Genomic DNA, 17643 nt, shown 5'->3' on the forward strand with positions numbered 1-17643 from the left:
GAACCTAGACCTCACTTCCAAGCTGTTCCATGTCACAGACCTTGCATGCATCAAAACAGTCTTGCATAACAGAACTCTTCAATGGAGAAAATTACCTGTGAAGAGTTCAGGACACAAGGGCAATCAATAACTCCAGAGTTTTCTGCTTTCATTATCTCCATGCTAACTTCACAACTTTGCTTTCTCTTGCCAATAAACACACGCAATGTACACAGCTGTATACACACAGCTGAATATTAAAATAAATACAGTTCATGAACACACTCTTCCATCCACTGAGAGAAGACGCAAGAAAAAGTATCTGACAAACAAAACACTATGTGCTACCGGAAGCTATAGATATTCTATCACTACATTAAAAATTTCATACAGAAAAATTCCTGAAAACACACCACTTTTTTCAGATTAGCTCTCAAGCTCACTTCTTGAGATTCCATTTTATAGAAAGCTTTATTTTATCCACTTTCAGTGTAAGCAGCAAAGTGCCAGATACTGTTGCAACATTGAATTAACTAGATTTACAAAAAAAATTTTCCACATTTTACTAGTACAGTCAGAATAATGAAAATCTCTACAGCCTTACAGTTTCTCCTAAGGCCTTAGGGGATATATTTAGGCAAAGATGAGGAATAAAGCCAAGAAAGGAGAAGAGAATTACTACTAAAATTAGGATTTTTAAGTCATCAGAAATGCTTATCCTCGGCATCTAACAGAAAACTACAAACATACCAGTACCTACTACAGAACTAGTAGTTTTTCAAGTAAAGCCCACAATCTATATAAGCACATGTACCTTCTGTTCACTAAAAACCTGTCAAGTTGCATTTGACACGTAATTCTAGGTTGTGCTGTTCTATTCACAGATTTTAGATCAGAATGATAAAATACTAAGCTTTAAAATATTCAGATGAATCATCACAAACTTATTTAATGCAATTTATCTTCAGAACATCATAAAAGTCTTCTCTCAAAGGAAAAAAATCTAAATGAATCGCCTCTGAGTTAAGTAGTTCAGATCTTACCCAGATTTCTTATCAGAAATACTAACAAAAATACAGTAAGGCAATATTACCAGTAACTTACTTCCAGCTCAAGGTCTGATAAATTAATTTCCTCTGAAATCTAAAATCAAAAGAAAATTGTGTTACTAATACTCCTCTTATAAAAGTGTTTCAAAGCAATAATGCTCAGTTAAAGCTGGCTCCATGTTCATTTGTATAAATATTTTTAAAGCCTAAGTCACTGCTACCAGTACCTATAGGCTTGGAAGGGTTTTACTGAACCCTGATGTTCAGTTGCCAAGCTGTAAAGGCATTTGCATCATTTTGTACCTATCTTCTCAAAAGCAAATATTCTGTAGTCATGATTACTAAATACAGATACAGCGATGTTACCTTACCCCCAGCTTCACAATATTCTAGTATTTCCAAATGCAATTTTTTAATTATTTTTAAAATAACCGTACTCTCTAAAGACCTGGATTCCAAAGCTAAACTGACTTAGGGAAGGAGACCCGCCAAAACAAGTTTCAATACGCAGTGTCAACTATGAATAACCAACAGCTCAATAGATTTGAGAAACATGTTTATAAAATGCACATCCAAGGCTTATGGAGCACCTCAGCAATAGCAAGAGGCTCACATATGCAAGACACTCCTTTGCTATACTTAAGTATGTTGTCACTAGATGCAAGCAGAGTATGATATCCATATAAATTGCTACGTTTTCTCAACCTTAAGAGATCAGCCAAATGTAGAATTTGCTCAAGTTAACCCACGTAAAGATACTGTTCTTCCTTGTCACTCATGTAATTTTACACGGCCAAAATAAATATTATTTTAGAAGATACGTAATTTCAGAAACTGACCCCGTACACGGCTCCAGTTCCAAACTTTCATTTTCTTCATTCTTTATTAAGTCTTCTATCTGTTCCCTGGAAGAAACAGATTATTTGCTTGTATGTCTACTGTTCCCTTTTTATGATGTTTACAGCTCTCCCCAAAAGACAAGAAAGCACAAAGAAAACTCTTGCACAGCTAGTGAAGTAATAAAAATAGCTTCATCATACATGTCGCTACTGTTTATGTTTTAGTTTCAACAACATCACAGCATATTAAACAAGTTTACTTACACTATTTTCTCAATGAATTTTTTCTGATCTTCAGGAATTGTTACAGGACACTTTGTGGCATTAGGAGAAATGTATGACAGAGATCCTGCACCATTGGCCTGAGAACGTTTTTCATCATACTGTTCCCTTAGCTGTCTTTCTTCTTCCTGATTTAAATATGGAATTCCTTAAAAAAACAAACAAAACAAACAAACAGAACAGCAGAACACATTTAAAAGCTCATCATAATTAGAGATAAATTAGGGATGTATGATTTAGCTAAGACTTATTACTAACTAAGCATTTGCCAGTATTACACCCCTGAAGGCTTAAAACATATCCTTCCCTTCCAGTCATTTGTTCAAGACCCCATTCTTTATCTGTGTCTATGCAGGCTTCCTTCTAGCATATGCCAATTAGCTGGTACCACTGGACTCTTTGAAGAGCTATATGCCTCATCTGCACAAGGCCCGAGTCTGAGGACTGCAGAGCTGTAGATTACAATCACAAAAATATTTAGTACTCCTCTTCCTTGATATCTGCATCACTTAAATAATAAACTGCAGCAGCACCTACTACAATGCACAGATATATTTTCTGAAATGTTGCTACTGGTCCATTACACAGCTACATAACTTGTTACTCTATCTACTTATGTTTAGCCACCAAAAAAACCCAAACAACAAAGCACTTATCCAAATATGAATTCTATTCTGTTGAATCTATACAATGAGTTTTTTGAAAAAGAGTAACTATCAGCACAACAGTAGATCGGCTAAGAAAAAATTTAAGAACTTCATTATGTGTTAAGGTAGTAACACAAATGACTGCCTTTTTCTTCTTGACATTGAAAGAACGAAAAAAACCACAAAAACTCACCATTGCGAAACACTTTATTAAAATCAAATCCTTGGTTTGCTAAAAAATCTATACTTGAACTCTGCAATAAAAGAAAATAGCTTTACAAGTGACAAGAGTATCTGTGGCATAAAAAGATCAACTCAGTTATTTTTACACTTTTTAAGACAGTATACAAAGTCCAAAGTCAAGAACAACCAAGTTTGTGACCCTAAAGAAGCCACACAGAGTTTAGGCTATACTATTCTTGTTATTTACTTTCAACTTTCCTAAAGTACAAGAACAATAAATACACTAAACAGCATAAAGATGAAAGAATGAGCTATGTGAAGAGAGGAAGCTAAAGAAAGCAAAACATGCTACAGGAGAACAAATCCGAGATCAGAAAAATGCTAGCAATAGCCTGGGAAGCAGTGAAAGTGAGACAGGCAGATGGAAATAAAGCACCAAACAGAACAAGCAAGCGAGCAGGAAGTCAGACAAGAGGTGGGGCGTGGTGGGGAGGGCAGGTTATGTATAGAATCATCTTGCCAGGTTTGGAACATTATCTCCAGTTCCAGAAACCACACAATAATCTGTGACAAGACTAAAATACTGAAGTCAAAGATATTCCCATAAAGCTCATTTTTAGGGATTGCTACTAAATGGATGCTTATTTATTTAAAAAATCCACAAACCAGAAAGTTATGTTTTTCGCCTTTTAAAAGGTTAAAAGAACCAACCAGTTCTCCCTCTACAACGATGTAGAGTTTGCCTGGAAGTATTTTAGAAGTTTGCTGCAGGTATACCATAACCAAACAAAATCAGACTTGTTTTTCTACTAACCTGACAGACAAATTTGACATCTGGTGAACTTCTGTTAAAGGGTTTTGGGAAAATATAGAAATTAAATGACTTCATTATATACCTGTGAAAAAGATGAGTTGCATGTCAATACAGCTTATCAATATTACTTCATAAATTCCTCAATTAACAAAGCAAGGAATAAGAAAATAACATACTTTTCTTCTGTATGATCATATTTAAAAGTGCAAAGGCCAAACTGAAAGAGCAGAAAATCCATAGAATGCTGCAAAGGAAAGGAAAACTTTGCATGAGAATAAAAATTGTGCACATTTAAAGATAATCCAGGTGTATAAATATTATTTCTCTCCATTTCAAAATTAAGCAAATCTGAATCTTCTAACCAATGTTTGTTCTGTTGGTAATTTTGAAGCAAATACACCAGAGTCTTTCAACTAGTTCTCATCCCCATTTGATCATCTTACTATTGCCCAAAGATGATTTGTAGTATGCACTTCCATTTCATAAACTGACAAGAACTGAGGGAAGTCTCATCTCTCTCCACTTGTTGCTCACACACACACACAAGGTGCTGCATCTAAAGCAGCTGTCAGCCTCCTTCTCAACGTTCATTTACAATCCCCATACTGTGGGAGCAGGCTGTGAGGGACACTGGCTGAATATAGTTTTCAAATGTATGTAACAACACATTTAGTATTCTTCTAATCAACGTGGCTAACAGTGGATAACATGATAGATGTACCAGCATAGTCACCAGGCACTTTATCATCATCCCCTCTAGTATTCCACAATTGTTGAATCAGTATTGGAAAGGTTTTTAACACCACTGCAAGTGTACAAGAAAATAAGTATTGCAGTCTCACTGAAAGACTCGTTCCTCCTGAGGGTCAAACACTCATTTTAAACACAAAGAACACTTAGAATTATTCAATTCTATCGTAGGGAAAAAATAATGGGTGACAACAGGAAGTACAAAATTCATCCTCTTATCTTTAAGTATAAAGATCAAAAATATCAATAACCAAGTTAATTTATTAGCTGGTAAGAGTTAAGTCTTAAGAATGTGACAACAAGGAATTTCAGGCTGCTTCCAATACACCAGACCTCTTCTTACACTGAGCAACAGAGACTTGACCGTGCCTGCAGAGCTGAATTGTCAGCTACCCTGAAGCATTCAAAAGCTCATTTTCAGCCAGGTGAAGAGAATATGGCATCCTCCAGCCTCCTGGATGCTCTGCAGACTAGTCTCTACTTTTACTGTCTCCTTTAGTGTTTGGGGGTTGGGAGTTTTATGCTTTTTGGTTGTTGTTTTTTTTAAGTTAAAGCCACCTCAGGTTTTGCCATTTGTTGTCCTAATTTCCCCGCAGGAGCACTAACTAGGAATACCCTCATCCTGCAATATCTCTTCACAGACTATTAGTAAAGAGTGTTTATTGACACCTTGGACACTTCAGGAAACAGCATGCGCTGAGATGCTTAGCATTTCTCTTTCTGATTCCTTTCTCTTTTGGTAAAAAAAAAAAAACCAACCACACAACAAAAACACCAAACTCACAATCCAAAACATCACAGTTTTGACCTTTTGACCTTCACACACCATATGTCGTCTCCTGTGGTCATTTGGCTGTTTTTCAAAACTCTTTCTGCACTATCCAGCACTTTTTTTTGGTGTGTGTTCCAGAGGCAGAAGTGGTGGCAGCTGGCATTTAAGTTTTGTTACGAACAGTACATGCTGGCAGAGGGAGGTAGTTTGTGAAGGACTCTAGTCCTGATGCAGTTTGTCTGTTGCTGAATTTCTCCTACCAAGTCCTTCCTTGAACTGCTAAATTTTAACACTCTTAACATCCTTTAACAAGTTCGACACGCCTATTAGGCCCTGCATGATGAATCAAGTTTGTCTGTCTGTTCTGACCATGACTTCTGCAAGTTTAATGCAACACTCCCCAGTTCTTGTGTTAGTAGAGACAATGAAACAAGCAATCCTCATCTGCTCTAGGTAACTTGACCATACAGACCTCTGTCACGTTTCCCAACATTGTATCCACTCTGAACTATGGAGCTCTAACTTTCTTCCTAGTATTTTCATTTTAGTCAAGGTAAACACTTTACCTTTTTAAGTTTCTGATACCTTTCTTCTGGAGTGTCAAAGCCATTGGTTAATGCACTAACTGAAGGCCCATCACTGATTCCTGAAAAAGCAGAACAGTTTGCTTTGAGTAAGCTTTTCAAAATTAGCCACAGCAAAGAAATGCAACAATTGTAATTTAAGAAAAATGTTTTCACTTAAACGTACATGTTTAGATTATTTCAGTTGAGAAAGATTTTCTGCTGCATAAAAGTACGCATGTTAGCATAAAAGCTAACCAGTTCCATGGTAGTGTTCTAGCAGTAACTCTCTGCTGCTCTGGTTCCTATTCAACATGATAGTGACATGAAAAGACCTACCAGCAAGATAATGTTGATGGGCCTTTACAACACAAAGCAGGATGAAAGCCAGATGAAAAATGGGAAGAGTGTTGTTTGTAAATGCATTGAATGACTTAGTCATCTTAAGCAATACTTAAGAACAACCATATTTCCAAAAGTACTGCAAACAAAACCCCATCTTGATCACATTTATGTTTCATGGTTGACTGAGCCGTGTATCCCAAATCATTAAGACACCTCTCTGATGCATAGACCCTCTGGGTTTTACAAACATAAAAGTTCTTACTGCTGCCTTTCCCTGTCCAAAAACTTGCAGGTCCCCCCTTATTTATCCCAATCTCTTGAATTTATGACACACACATAAAATCTTCATTATTTTTTTCCTGAGCTGCAGCCAGAAAGCAATTAACACATTAAAAGATTACTGTGGGGAGAGCCTAGAAGCAGCATGAGTATGACATATATCTTTATTTGACCAAAGCCTTTCTATCACACGTATAGTAAGTGGTTTCATGTTGTGGTAGCCTTAGCTTTATCTTTTTCAAAGTAATACCGAGATACGTTACATGTGCAAAGCAGGGCCCCAGACAGGTATCCAGCACAACACAGGCGTGACTGTACCTGAAAACTCCCCATCAATGGCCAGGAAGTCCGACTCTTCAATAGCTTCGTAGACTTTGCTTAGGTTATCCTTAAAATCTGCGGGTAAAGGGGGAAAACACACCTGAGACTACTACCGACTGCCTAGGCAGCCCGTCGCCCCCCAGGCGGGCTGGGGGGCCGGTGAGGCCGGCGGGGCCTGCCGCCCCCTGGCCCGCCCGCCGCTGCCTCACCCCCGGGGCGCGGCCGGAGGCCCGCCCGCCGCCCTCAGGGGCGAGGGGAGCAACTGGGACCCTCTTCGCCCTGAAAGAGAGGCTGAGGCCGGACCCCACCGCCAGCCCCGGGAAGGGATGCCGGGGCCCAGGGACACCCTCTGCGCCGCCAGCTCGAATCCTCCCGCCGCCGGCCGTGAGATGTGAACCGAGCAAGGGCGTGCAAGGGTGGCTGCTCACTCACTGCTTCTGATCACCTCCATCCCGCGCCCGCACCAGCCCGGCCGCCGCTCGCCTTGGCTTGGCTTGGCTCGGCCCGGCCTGGCCCAGCCCGGCCCGGCCCAGCCCAGCCCCGCCCGCCACCGCCGCCGCCGCCGCGCGCTTCCGGAAACCGCCCCGCTGCACGTAAGCGCCCACGTGAGCGCCGGGTGGGGCGGCCGCCATTTTCTTCCGGGGTGGTGTCTGGTGGCGGGGTGGCTGTCGGCGGCCTGAGGGCGGCCTTGGGCCCGCCGTGCGGGCGCGCCGGCGCCATTGTCGCTGCTGGAGGGGAGGTCGGGTTGCCTGTGTGTGTGCGGCAGGAGACCCGGTGCTGTAGGGGCCGCTAGCCCTGAAAAGTGCCCCTCACCTGCCCGCCCCGTCACGTCACGTCACGTCACGGCGGGGGAAGGCAGCCCTGCCAGCCGCGGCTAGGCGGAAGAGCTGCAACGGGCCCGCCAGCGGCACGCCTAAAACAGTTGCTTTCCTGTGGGATGTTTTTAAATGCCACAGATTTTGGAAAACACGATATTTGCCTTTCAGATGGGAAAGGCTAAACTAGCACCAGCAAGGAAGAAGGGATGGGAATTTGCTGAGGAGACAACAGGAGGGTAGCAGGGCGCTACTGGAGATTATGCCTTAACGATGAAAAGCCCAGAGGAACTGGTAGGCTTGAAAGTATTACGGAAGAAGCATTTGTCTTCTTGTTAAAATGGTAAAAGTTTCACACGTCATTGCAGAATAACCATAAACAAAGCTCAAGGCCATGCATCATGTCGCCACACCTGTGCGGTGGAAGGAAACACCTGACACAGAAGGTGTCTGCACAATAGCAGAAAGCAGTAGCTGTGGGCAAGGGCAGTATGCAGGTTCAAGAACAAGGCCTGAATATTCCGAGCCACCTTTTCACCTCACTTGTGCTAAGGTTAGATCTAGATGAGCTTCCTCTGATCTAGAAGAGGTTTAGTACTTTCATGCTAGGGTAGTTTAAGGATTTGCCTATTAGGACTTCAAATATTAATTAAAGCTACAAATAAATATGAGCTGGTTGGTAGATCTTTTCATAAAATCAGCCTTGGAAGCTAGGTTGTACAGATCTAACTGCTTGTCCGCACTTCTGTGCTACTGGTGGAGTTTTAATTTGACTAAAGCTGAAAACTGCTTTGGTATCCATTATCATTCCTATGATCCCTGAACCATTTATAGCTAGAATTTTGTGTTTTAAAAAACTATCTTGAAACGGCATGTACACTTGAGCATAAATGCCTGTTTATTCCATGTCAGTAGGAAATTTGCCTAGCACCATTAATGTATTACTTTAAAGAAGGCCAGAACTGGATCTTGTCACAAAATGGATCCGAGTGATAATACTGCAGTCTTGCTGGCAGAGCTCCACATGTGAGCAAAGAAGCAATAACTGTTAAGTAAAACAACTAAATATGGAAGTTTGGTATACAGATATTGGATCATTGCTCAAACAGTTGACAGACTTTTCAGTTAGGTGTTTTTCTTTCCCATAAGGAATTTGATTAGGGTAGCTCTAAAGCAAACAAAACCAGAGCTGTGTATGTGTCAGCCCAATAATAATTGTCCTCTGCAGAGATCTGGATATGGGAGAGCAAACTATGAGAGACTATTATTTTCTTTATTGAAATAGGCTAATTAAAAAGTTAATTATTTTGTTTTGGTATCTCAAATGTCATTTGAACTGGACTTGTAGATTGTATCAAAGTGGAACAAGAACAAAATATAAGAAAACATCACTGTGTTATACAGTGAAAAATTAATCTCAACAGTTCTTTAAGAAAAGCACTTGATTTTCTTTGGACTCTAGTCAGAAAGAGATGCAGTAAGGGAACAGAGGCTGGTACAAATAATTGTGAATGTGTGTATACATAGCTGTGCTCTCATGTGGTAGAAATAGTCTTTGTGTGAGCCAGTCTGGGGCAGTATGCGTTAGCATTACAGTCAGACTAGCATCTAAAAGTCGGGTTTACTTCTCAGATTAGACCTCTAGATCTTCACTTGCAAAATAAACCTTGAACGCAGTTTCTGTGAAGGAGGATTACCTGGGTGTGTAGACTTACGTTCAGCAAACATAGCTCAGTTCTCACAAATATGGAAATGAGTGGATTAAGCAAAACGTGAGTGCAGTCGTGTTCCTGCCCGGTGGTTTTTAGAGTTTTGAATTACGACGCTTGAAGATAAAAGAGAAATGGGCTCCGCTCGAACAGACCGCGTCGATGAGCTTGCTCTGCTTCTCAGCAGAAGGGAGACCAGCGGTGACCCCTGCTAGAGTGCACCGCCCGTGCCGGAGCCCGCCGCAGGCCCCGGCAGCGCCGCTTGTGCCGCAGCCCGGGCGGGGGGAGGCGCCGGCAGCCGCGGCCGTGTCCCCCCGCGCCCCCCGGCAGGCGGCGGGCAGAGCCGCGGCCGCAGCGCCACCCCCCGGCGGCCCTAGGGCCCGGCGCGTCCCGCGGGGGAGGCCGCGGCGGGCGGGGCGGGGCGCGGCCCCGAGTCCTGCCTCCGCCAGCTGGGCCGGGGCCGGGACCGGCCGGGCCGCTGCGGAGCCTCGGCCTGTCCGTGCTGCCGGGCGCGGCCACGCTGCTGACACCGCCGCGGTGGGCCCGGTCTGGCGGGGCGGGGGAAGGGCTGTCACGGCGCGGCGGGCCCGAGCCGCCGGTGCCGGCGTTGTGGCAGCGGCGGGGGAGCACCCTGAGGGGAAGGAGGCGGCAGGGGAGCGGCGAGTAAGCTTTCGGCTTTTGACCCTGCTCCCACCTGGGGCACAGAGTGGCGAAACATTTTTGCACCTGCGGAAATCCTGTTGCCTTTTTCTTCCAGGAAAACGAGAAGAATGTTGTTAGGGGCAAACCCTCGGGTTTAGTTGTCTTGTAAGTGATGTTTCAGGTTTGTCTTTTAAAGCGCCGACAGTCTTTGCTTTGAATGCTTGTGAGCAGTCCTAGGGTCCTAGTTGCACTATTGCTTTGTATTTCTACACTGCTTATATTTTTTTGTTAATAATTTTTTAGTCTTTACCCACTGGCATGCTCACCCCTTTGTGCTTGATCTGGATGGAAAGGTGGTAACCGAGTAGTAAACAGGAGCCACATGGTGGAGAGTGGAAGTGTATTTTGGTGTGGAGTCCTTGAGGAGAAAATTGTCTATGTTTTGATAGCGTCTAACATATCATAAGTGTTAAGTGATCTGGATCAGTGTTTTTCTCAAGAAACTAGATACAGCCATCTGAGAGAATACATTAGGAACATTAAGCAAAAAAGTTTATAGTTTTGTAAGTTTGGAACAATCTGAAACTCTTCTCAGAATCTGTGCATTTTCTGAAATACTAGCAAAGAGTAATCACCAGTGAAGTTAATACGGAGTTCAGTCCTTCCCTGATGGCAAGCAGATCAGTCCAGATCAGTCCTTTATAATTCTGAAGCGGATGACTTTGTGGATCAAAATTAGTATTTTTTTTTTCCCAGCATGGCTCCACAATGTCTAGCATTGAACTTTGTTTTATTCCATATTCTTGGAAAGAATAGTGACAAAAATTCAGTCATTACATTATACTGGTGTTTTATTTTTGTATTCTCTGATGATGCTTCTTTTGATTGGTGTGTTTTACTAAAATCTTGATTAAAGATACTGTCAAAAGTTACCTGAATCATAGTGGGGTTTTTGTTTCATGTGTTGCTTAACACAAGAAAAAATATAGGGAGACTGAACTCAGCTGTTTACATCTATAATCTGGCTCTGATTGTAGTTTGCAATGAATATGGTGTTGAAAAAATAGATCATGTTTCATGTTGGGGAGAGCTAAGTTAGTTTAAAACTATCCCAGTGACAAAAGAATTACAATAATAAACTATACTGCTTGCTATTCTGAACTTCTATAGTAACTTTTTTCTTAACGAGGTTTATCTTGTTGCTTTGCAGAAGTAATGCCTTACCACATTTGAGGATCTAAGAGCTTTCTGTTTGCCTAAGGCATAAAAGAAAATGGAAGAAGATGAGACATTACAAGGTGAAACAGAAAGGGCAAATGTTGAAACACGTGCTACTCCCAAGATGGGTCGGCAGATATCAGTTAGTGAGTTCCTTTGCCACTGCTGTTATGACATTCTGGTCGATCCCACCACCCTGAACTGTGGGCATAGTTTCTGTAGACATTGCCTAGCCTTGTGGTGGGTGTCATCCAAGAAGAATGAATGCCCCGAATGCAGAGAAAAATGGAAAGGATTCCCCAAAGTCAACATCCTCCTCAGGTGAGTGTACTATGCCATTGTTGGATTTCTAAAATAAACACAATTAGTTGTCTGGTTTCTTGAGTTTGCTGCATATCTTCGTAGTTTATTGGTAATCTGAACTGTGGAGAGGACATTTAAATCCTGAAGTCCTTCATGTTCTGGACTTGTACTGAACTGTTCAAACACATTTTTCGACATGGAACTAAGGGGTGGGTTAATTGGCTTTATTTTGGGGTTTGGGGGGGGTCCCTTTGAATGTTTGGGGGATGGAGAGGAGGGATCCTTTTTTAGTATTGAGACACTTGCATCTTTTAATACAGCTGGTTGTTTTCTAATAATTCCAGGTTAGAATGATCTTTGATAATTGTGTAATTAGTTCTGTAATAAGAATTATTTATAAGAAGAAATGTGATTTTATTGCAGAACGAAGCTGGAAATACCAATTTGCTGTCCTGAATTACCACAAGCTCTTGTAATACTTTTATCTTAGGTTAATAATATTTTAATAAATAGATGGTAGGATTGTTGGCAGGCTTTTATGTTGTCTTTTGCTTAGCATTTTTGAATAGTGAAAGCTTTCCAGTAGCACATACAATTCTAGTTTTATATAAGAAATAATAATTTAATTTTTCTTTATGTGATATTTTAACTTCCTCTATCTTTAGAAACTAAGGAGAATGTTGTTTGGAAGTAATTTTTAGAAGTTTAACTTTACTAAGTATTAATAACTACTGTTTTCTTGCTTTCAAAGATGGCAGTCTTTAGTAGAGGCTGAAAAACAAAAATCCAAAAATTAGTCCCTTTTCTGAATGTTAAGCCTCAGTGATTACAGTACAGTGACAAATATTTTTCCCATTAGGGATGTTATTGAAAAGCTATTTTCTGATGCCATTGAACAAAGAAAAGAAGATATTCAACAAAACAGTGATGTAGCACGCAGCTTAGCAACCTTCCAAAAATACGGGAATGACCAGATCCCTACAGTTTCGAACACAGGAAGAATTAATCCTCGAGGAGGAGGGTTTTTCTCAGGCGTTCTAACAGCTTTAACTTGTGTAGCAGTAAGTTCCGTCTGGATGATTTTCCATATTTACTTCATTAAGAGTAAGCATGCAATCAAATATACTTAAAAATTACGTGCACATAAAAAAGGTCATCTGCTCAGAAAAGACTTAAGCTGAGCAGACTAAATAAGGTAGCATTCAGAGTTGTCTGTCAGGAGCTACAATTGCAATATACAGCAAATGGAAGTTAGACAAATTGGGTAAAACTTCAAGATACTGTCTTAGAACCTGAATATTCTAGGATCTATAGAATGGAAGATTCTGTATGTCAAGCCCCTTAATGCCTGTTTATTTGCATCATTAATATATTTACTTTGCAGATAAAAGATTTTGTTTTCTTTTTTGTTTTAATCTACCTATAGGTAGTTCTACTTGGATATCACTGGAGTAGCAGAGAATTTGAAGAAGATCATCTTGTCAACAAGCCTGTTGCTAAATGGACTGCTGACGAAGTGATACTTTGGCTAGAGCAGTTGGGCCCATGGGCTTCCCATTATAAAGAAAGGTTTTTACTGGAGAAAGTGAATGGAAGGTGAGAGGCCTCATTATCAGGAACAGCTGTCATGTAATTGGGCTACTTGATAGCTTTCATTAGGGACAATATATTGTGAAATGACTGTACTTTATTCCATAGATTGTGGGAATACTCTGTTGGTGTATCACAATGAAATTCAGGAGAAGTTTTAACACTTGTAGTTGTAAACTTTAGTAGTAGATGCTAAACAAGCTAACTGAAAATTTTCTAATAACTTTTTAATATGCTGACAATGCAGACTGAAATTATATTGAAAGTAAAATTCTACTGATGTATGATCCAGCCCTCCCACGTTTTATTTCTTGTGAAAATATGTATGTACTATATGCATTGTTGCATTCCACCCAAGAGCTTTAGGTCTGATTTCAGGAGACCAGCTAGATCTGTTAAGTACTGAAGAACTGTGTTCAATAATAGCCAACAGGCTGATAAATCTGCATGCTGAAAGCAGGCAAGAGAAAACTTGATGAGTATTTAAAACCCAGGCTCTAAGATGCAGTTGATTCAGAACATTCAAATGTAACTATGATCTTTTAAGGTCCCTTCTAACCCAAACCATTCTGATTTTATAATCCAAAAGATGGTAACTTCTATCAGTAATTGCTTCAGTGTGTATTGCTAATTTGTTAGTCATAGCGTTTGGGTGAAGAGGCACTGTTTACCTTCTGAATTCTTGTGCTTTTGTAGACTCCTCCTAACATTGACTGAGGATGATTTCATGAAAGAGCCTTACAGTATAGAGAACAGTAACCATAGAAAAGCTATTATGGCAGAACTGGAATGTGTGAAAACTTTAGGTGTTAAACCACCACAGAACCTTTGGGAATATAAGGTAAATTTTATATAAAGTCTATCATGTATATTAAGTATTTTTGAAATAATATCTTTAAAAGAAAACTCTCTTAAAGCCAGAATGAGTATTAAGGTAGTATCCCTTATAAACAATACTCAGTTTAATGAACTGTTGTATTTGAAAAAGAATCCTTTGAAGAATGATTGCCAGAAAAATCTAGGAACTGCCATGTCCCTTTCATTTTATTTTTTCTTTTTTTGAACCTTGATAATTTGATACCTTTCAGGCGGTAAATCCAGGAAAATCACTCTTTCTTCTGTATGCACTGAAGGGTTCTCCAAGACTCAGTATGTTATACCTATATTTGTTTGATTATGCAGAAGCTTTCCTACCTTTCATCCATACAATCTGTCCTACGCAAGAAGACAAGTATGAAGATACTGTCACAAAACTACTAGTAAGTGCTCAAAACATGAAATATGTTACTTGCTTTAGTTACAAGCATTTTTAAGACTAGCAGCATAATAAAAACACATGATGTAATTATTCACCATTTCATCTCTTCACAATGCAACTCTCAAAAAAATAAAAAGTACTACAAAGTAAGTAGTTCCTTGATTTTTATTGTATGTGATCACTGGTGTTAGTGACCATTACCTTTAATAAGATTGATTTAAGTTTTTTAAGACTTTAAATCTGCAAAACTAATTTTTTTTCACATTTGCATGACTATAGGAAGGCTGTTCACCCAAAATACCTGTATTTTAGCAAATGGCATTATAAGGTCTGGCTGGCTGTGATGTTTTATTCTAATTTATGGAAATTACTGTGTTATAGTATTATCTACCAGAAAGTAGAATAAGGATACATTAGTATTTTCAGTGTTTGAAAAAAACAATTTTTCAATAAAAAAGTAGTGGAAATAAGCCAGTATTGTGTTTGTTAATAGGAAATTGGTTAACAGTCTTTTTATCCTAATCTACAGGACCTTAAAGATCCTTCTTGGAAACAGTGGAGAGAATTCATTGTAAAGTATTTATTTTTGCCATACCAGTTGGTAGCTGAATTTGCTTGGGATTGGCTGGATGTGCACTACTGGACATCAAGATTTATAATTGTAAATGCCATGTTGCTTTCTGTTCTGGAGTTATTCTCCTTTTGGAGGCTCTGGTCAAGAAGAGAATTGAAGTAAGTCTTACTGAGCTCGTTGAGTGTAGGAAGTACACAGCCTTATAAATAGAAAGTAACGGTCTTACAATTTCACAGTTGCTTACTGAAGTTTCAGTAAGTATTCCAACTCTGAGGTTAATAGTGTGAATCTGAATTCGCACATATAATGGTACTCACTCTTGAATATCTTTGTTTCTGTGAATACTTCAAAGGGTTTCTCACAGCTGGTTTTACTGACCAGATGTAGCAAACGCAGTAATGGTAATCATGTTCTTAACCATTGAGTAAATATTAACTCTTACCTTGAGAATTGCGTTTTATGGTAACTGGTATTATCTGTCAGCTGAGAACTAAATACATAATAATTTTGTCATGTGATGCTTATGATATAGCTATTAAAGAATGACTCTTCAGGATCATAAATAAGTTCGGTTACACTGGTATTATTTCTGATAGGTCATAAAAATTAGATTTCAGTTACTGCTTTAGCCTTTAGTCAAGCATATTGTTTCCTAATTGCTGTGATCTTTTATGTATGGGTTTTAGACCTTGCATAGGAGATGTTCTTGTTTTGGTGTATACTGGGTCTTCCCTTTCTCTGCCAGCCGCTAGGGGGCAGAACGTGTTCAAAAGAGAACGGTGTGCATGACAAATGTGGAATTTGGCCACTTTAATTCGCTGTGCTTTGTGGTCTGAATAAATTGATTTAATGCTTCCTCGTATAAAATCTAGTATTACTATATTTTAAGAAGGTTTTTCTGGAGTGTAAAATGATGTTTTACAGGTACCTGAGTAAGGGCTAAATAATTTGAGGCTGCAGCACATATTAGCTTTTCTTAGAACGGGTAAAAACAAAACAGAAATTTCCTCTAAGCCTCTCCCTTTCCTTTTCACAGGACTATTCCTCACAGAATGTGGAGACATTTCTGGAAAGTCTCAACACAGGGTCTTTTTATTGCCATCTTTTGGCCTTTTATTCCTCAGTTTGTCTGCAATTGTTTGTTTTACTGGGCCTTGTACTTTAACCCAATTATAAACATTGATCTTGTGGTTAAAGAAGTAAGGCGTCTGGAGACACAAGTGCAGTGACTGGCATTGGAACTTTGGAGCTGTTTAGCTTCTAAAGATGGACACTTGAAATAAATATTGCTTTTCTTCTTAATATATGTGGCAGTGAAAGTGGTGGATTATGTTAACTTAAGCATACAAAAAAGCCTTAAGGTAAGTTACTCTTAAACCAGCTGATTCTAGATTCGAGGGTGGGCTTTTATTATCTGAAAGGAATTTTCTATTGAAAAAAATCCAGAAAAATTACAGTTCAGATTTAGCTATGTAAAACTTATGCAGTCGTGTCACCCTATTTTTGATCAAACTTCTCTATTATGTCTTGACCATTCTGGTTATTTTCAAGCCTGCCTTAAAATCAGTGTCTTCTGAAGAGCTACAATGATTGTTTGGTTTTTGTTTGGCTTTTTTTTTTTAACTTAGCATTTCATACCGAGCCTGCCTTAAAATCAGTGTCTTCTGAAGAGCTACAATGATTTTTTTTAATTTCTTTTTTTTTTTAACTTAGCATTTCATACCAGGAATGTATTCCTCAGCTTAAGTTTGCCAAAGGAAAGCTCTTATTGGATAGGATGATACTGAAAGTACTTCAGTGTTTTCAGTCTGCTTTACATACAAAGTTGTGACTGTCAAATACGCAGTCTCACAGTAGAGTTTGTTCTAAAATTCCTGCTGTTGAAGGCAAAGACTGCTTGAGTTTTCTTGTCGTGTGGAAAATGTGGTGATTGCCATTGAAAAAAATTTTTTTTCAGATCAGTGAGACTTCATCAATAGTTTCTCTAATGCTCCCTCTTGAAGTCTGTTGCTAATTCTTAAATTCAGGATTATCTCTTTAAAAGGGTTATTTTGGAAACGCGACCTGACACTGTAATTACATCTTACTGCAATATAATACCTGTATCTAGACTTGTGCAAGAATATTGACTGTAAAGTTTTGTGTAAACAGGATTGCTGTTTGTTAGTGTATGTTTTTTGACAAAGCAAAAGTTAGATTTTTTCCAAGAGCTTTGTCCCCTTGCATTCTACATTGTTTTGCTTTTTTTTTATTTGTATCATTATTATGAACTTTAAATTTGCCTATGAACCTTTCTAAAAATTAAAGATCTCTTTTGAAATCTTCATCCTTCCTAGAAGTGGGATTTGGTTTGTTGTTTGGGGTTTTTTTTTATATTGAACTGCCTGTCATTAGCTTTGAGTTGTGCAGACTTGTTTTGTAGCGCTGCCATCTTTAAGTTGAGGTGGGTGAAAGTAGAGTAAAACACTTCTGGTTCTTAAAACTGTTAAAATTAGCAGTTATGAAAAAGTGTATTACTCAGCAATTTCTGTTACTGACTTCTCTTCCTACAAGGTTTCAAAAAACTATGAAGTGACCCTAGCTAAAATCATCCTTGCACCTTTATCAGGTATATACACTTCTGAACTCTGCAGACTGATACTGTCCAAGATCAAACACTTAGGGGAAAGGCATTTGGCCCCAGTGACTGCTACTTTTCTCATGTATTTGTC

At 39.5% G+C, this 17643-nt stretch overlaps 2 protein-coding genes across 7 annotated transcripts in view; one reads left to right on the plus strand and one right to left on the minus strand.

Moving 5' to 3' along the window:
• The window catches only part of PARN (poly(A)-specific ribonuclease), a 60220-nt gene extending 52834 nt beyond the window's left edge, over window positions 1-7386 (minus strand). The window contains exons 1-9 of one of the 4 annotated variants that reach the window (XM_055804627.1): window positions 7256-7386; window positions 6821-6898; window positions 5882-5961; window positions 3970-4037; window positions 3794-3875; window positions 2990-3050; window positions 2132-2297; window positions 1868-1933; window positions 1084-1122 (exon numbers count right to left, since the gene is read on the minus strand). In XM_055804627.1, the coding sequence (XP_055660602.1) occupies window positions 1084-1122; window positions 1868-1933; window positions 2132-2297; window positions 2990-3050; window positions 3794-3875; window positions 3970-4037; window positions 5882-5961; window positions 6821-6898; window positions 7256-7274 (659 nt within the window). In that variant the 5' untranslated portion in view covers window positions 7275-7386. Of the gene's footprint in view, window positions 1-1083; window positions 1123-1867; window positions 1934-2131; window positions 2298-2989; window positions 3051-3793; window positions 3876-3969; window positions 4038-5881; window positions 5962-6820; window positions 6899-7251 lie in introns of all 4 variants that reach the window. The other 3 variants (XM_055804631.1, XM_055804629.1, XM_055804630.1) reach the window with 3 other exon arrangements.
• Window positions 7387-7667: 281 nt separating this feature from the next.
• On the plus strand, window positions 7668-17258 carry BFAR (bifunctional apoptosis regulator). 3 transcript variants are annotated; one of them, XM_013304638.3, is made up of 9 exons: window positions 9784-10010; window positions 10105-10154; window positions 11200-11528; window positions 12370-12571; window positions 12937-13106; window positions 13797-13941; window positions 14189-14359; window positions 14888-15090; window positions 15969-17258. In XM_013304638.3, exons 3-9 carry the CDS (start codon window positions 11263-11265, stop codon window positions 16159-16161), a joined length of 1350 nt encoding a protein of 449 aa, XP_013160092.1. In that variant the 5' UTR covers window positions 9784-10010; window positions 10105-10154; window positions 11200-11262; the 3' UTR covers window positions 16162-17258. The 3 variants fall into 3 exon arrangements, with proteins under 3 accessions (XP_027652073.1, XP_013160092.1, XP_027652074.1); XM_027796272.2 differs by lacking the exons at window positions 9784-10010; window positions 10105-10154 and adding an exon at window positions 7668-7932; XM_027796273.2 differs by lacking the exon at window positions 10105-10154.
• The last annotated feature ends 385 nt before the right edge of the window (window positions 17259-17643 follow it).

This window comes from Falco peregrinus, chromosome 5 (assembly GCF_023634155.1).
Source record: "Falco peregrinus isolate bFalPer1 chromosome 5, bFalPer1.pri, whole genome shotgun sequence".
NCBI classification, from domain to species: domain Eukaryota; kingdom Metazoa; phylum Chordata; class Aves; order Falconiformes; family Falconidae; genus Falco; species Falco peregrinus.

Bases quoted from the DNA above. Each gene is read 5' to 3' on its own strand.
- BFAR (XM_027796272.2), top strand. From the start codon at position 11,263: ATGGAAGAAGATGAGACATTACAAGGTGAAACAGAAAGGGCAAATGTT. The intron at 12,572-12,936 runs GTAAGTTCCGTC...ATCTACCTATAG, and splicing joins CAGCTTTAACTTGTGTAGCA to GTAGTTCTACTTGGATATCA. The intron at 13,942-14,188 runs GTAAATTTTATA...GATACCTTTCAG, and splicing joins AGAACCTTTGGGAATATAAG to GCGGTAAATCCAGGAAAATC.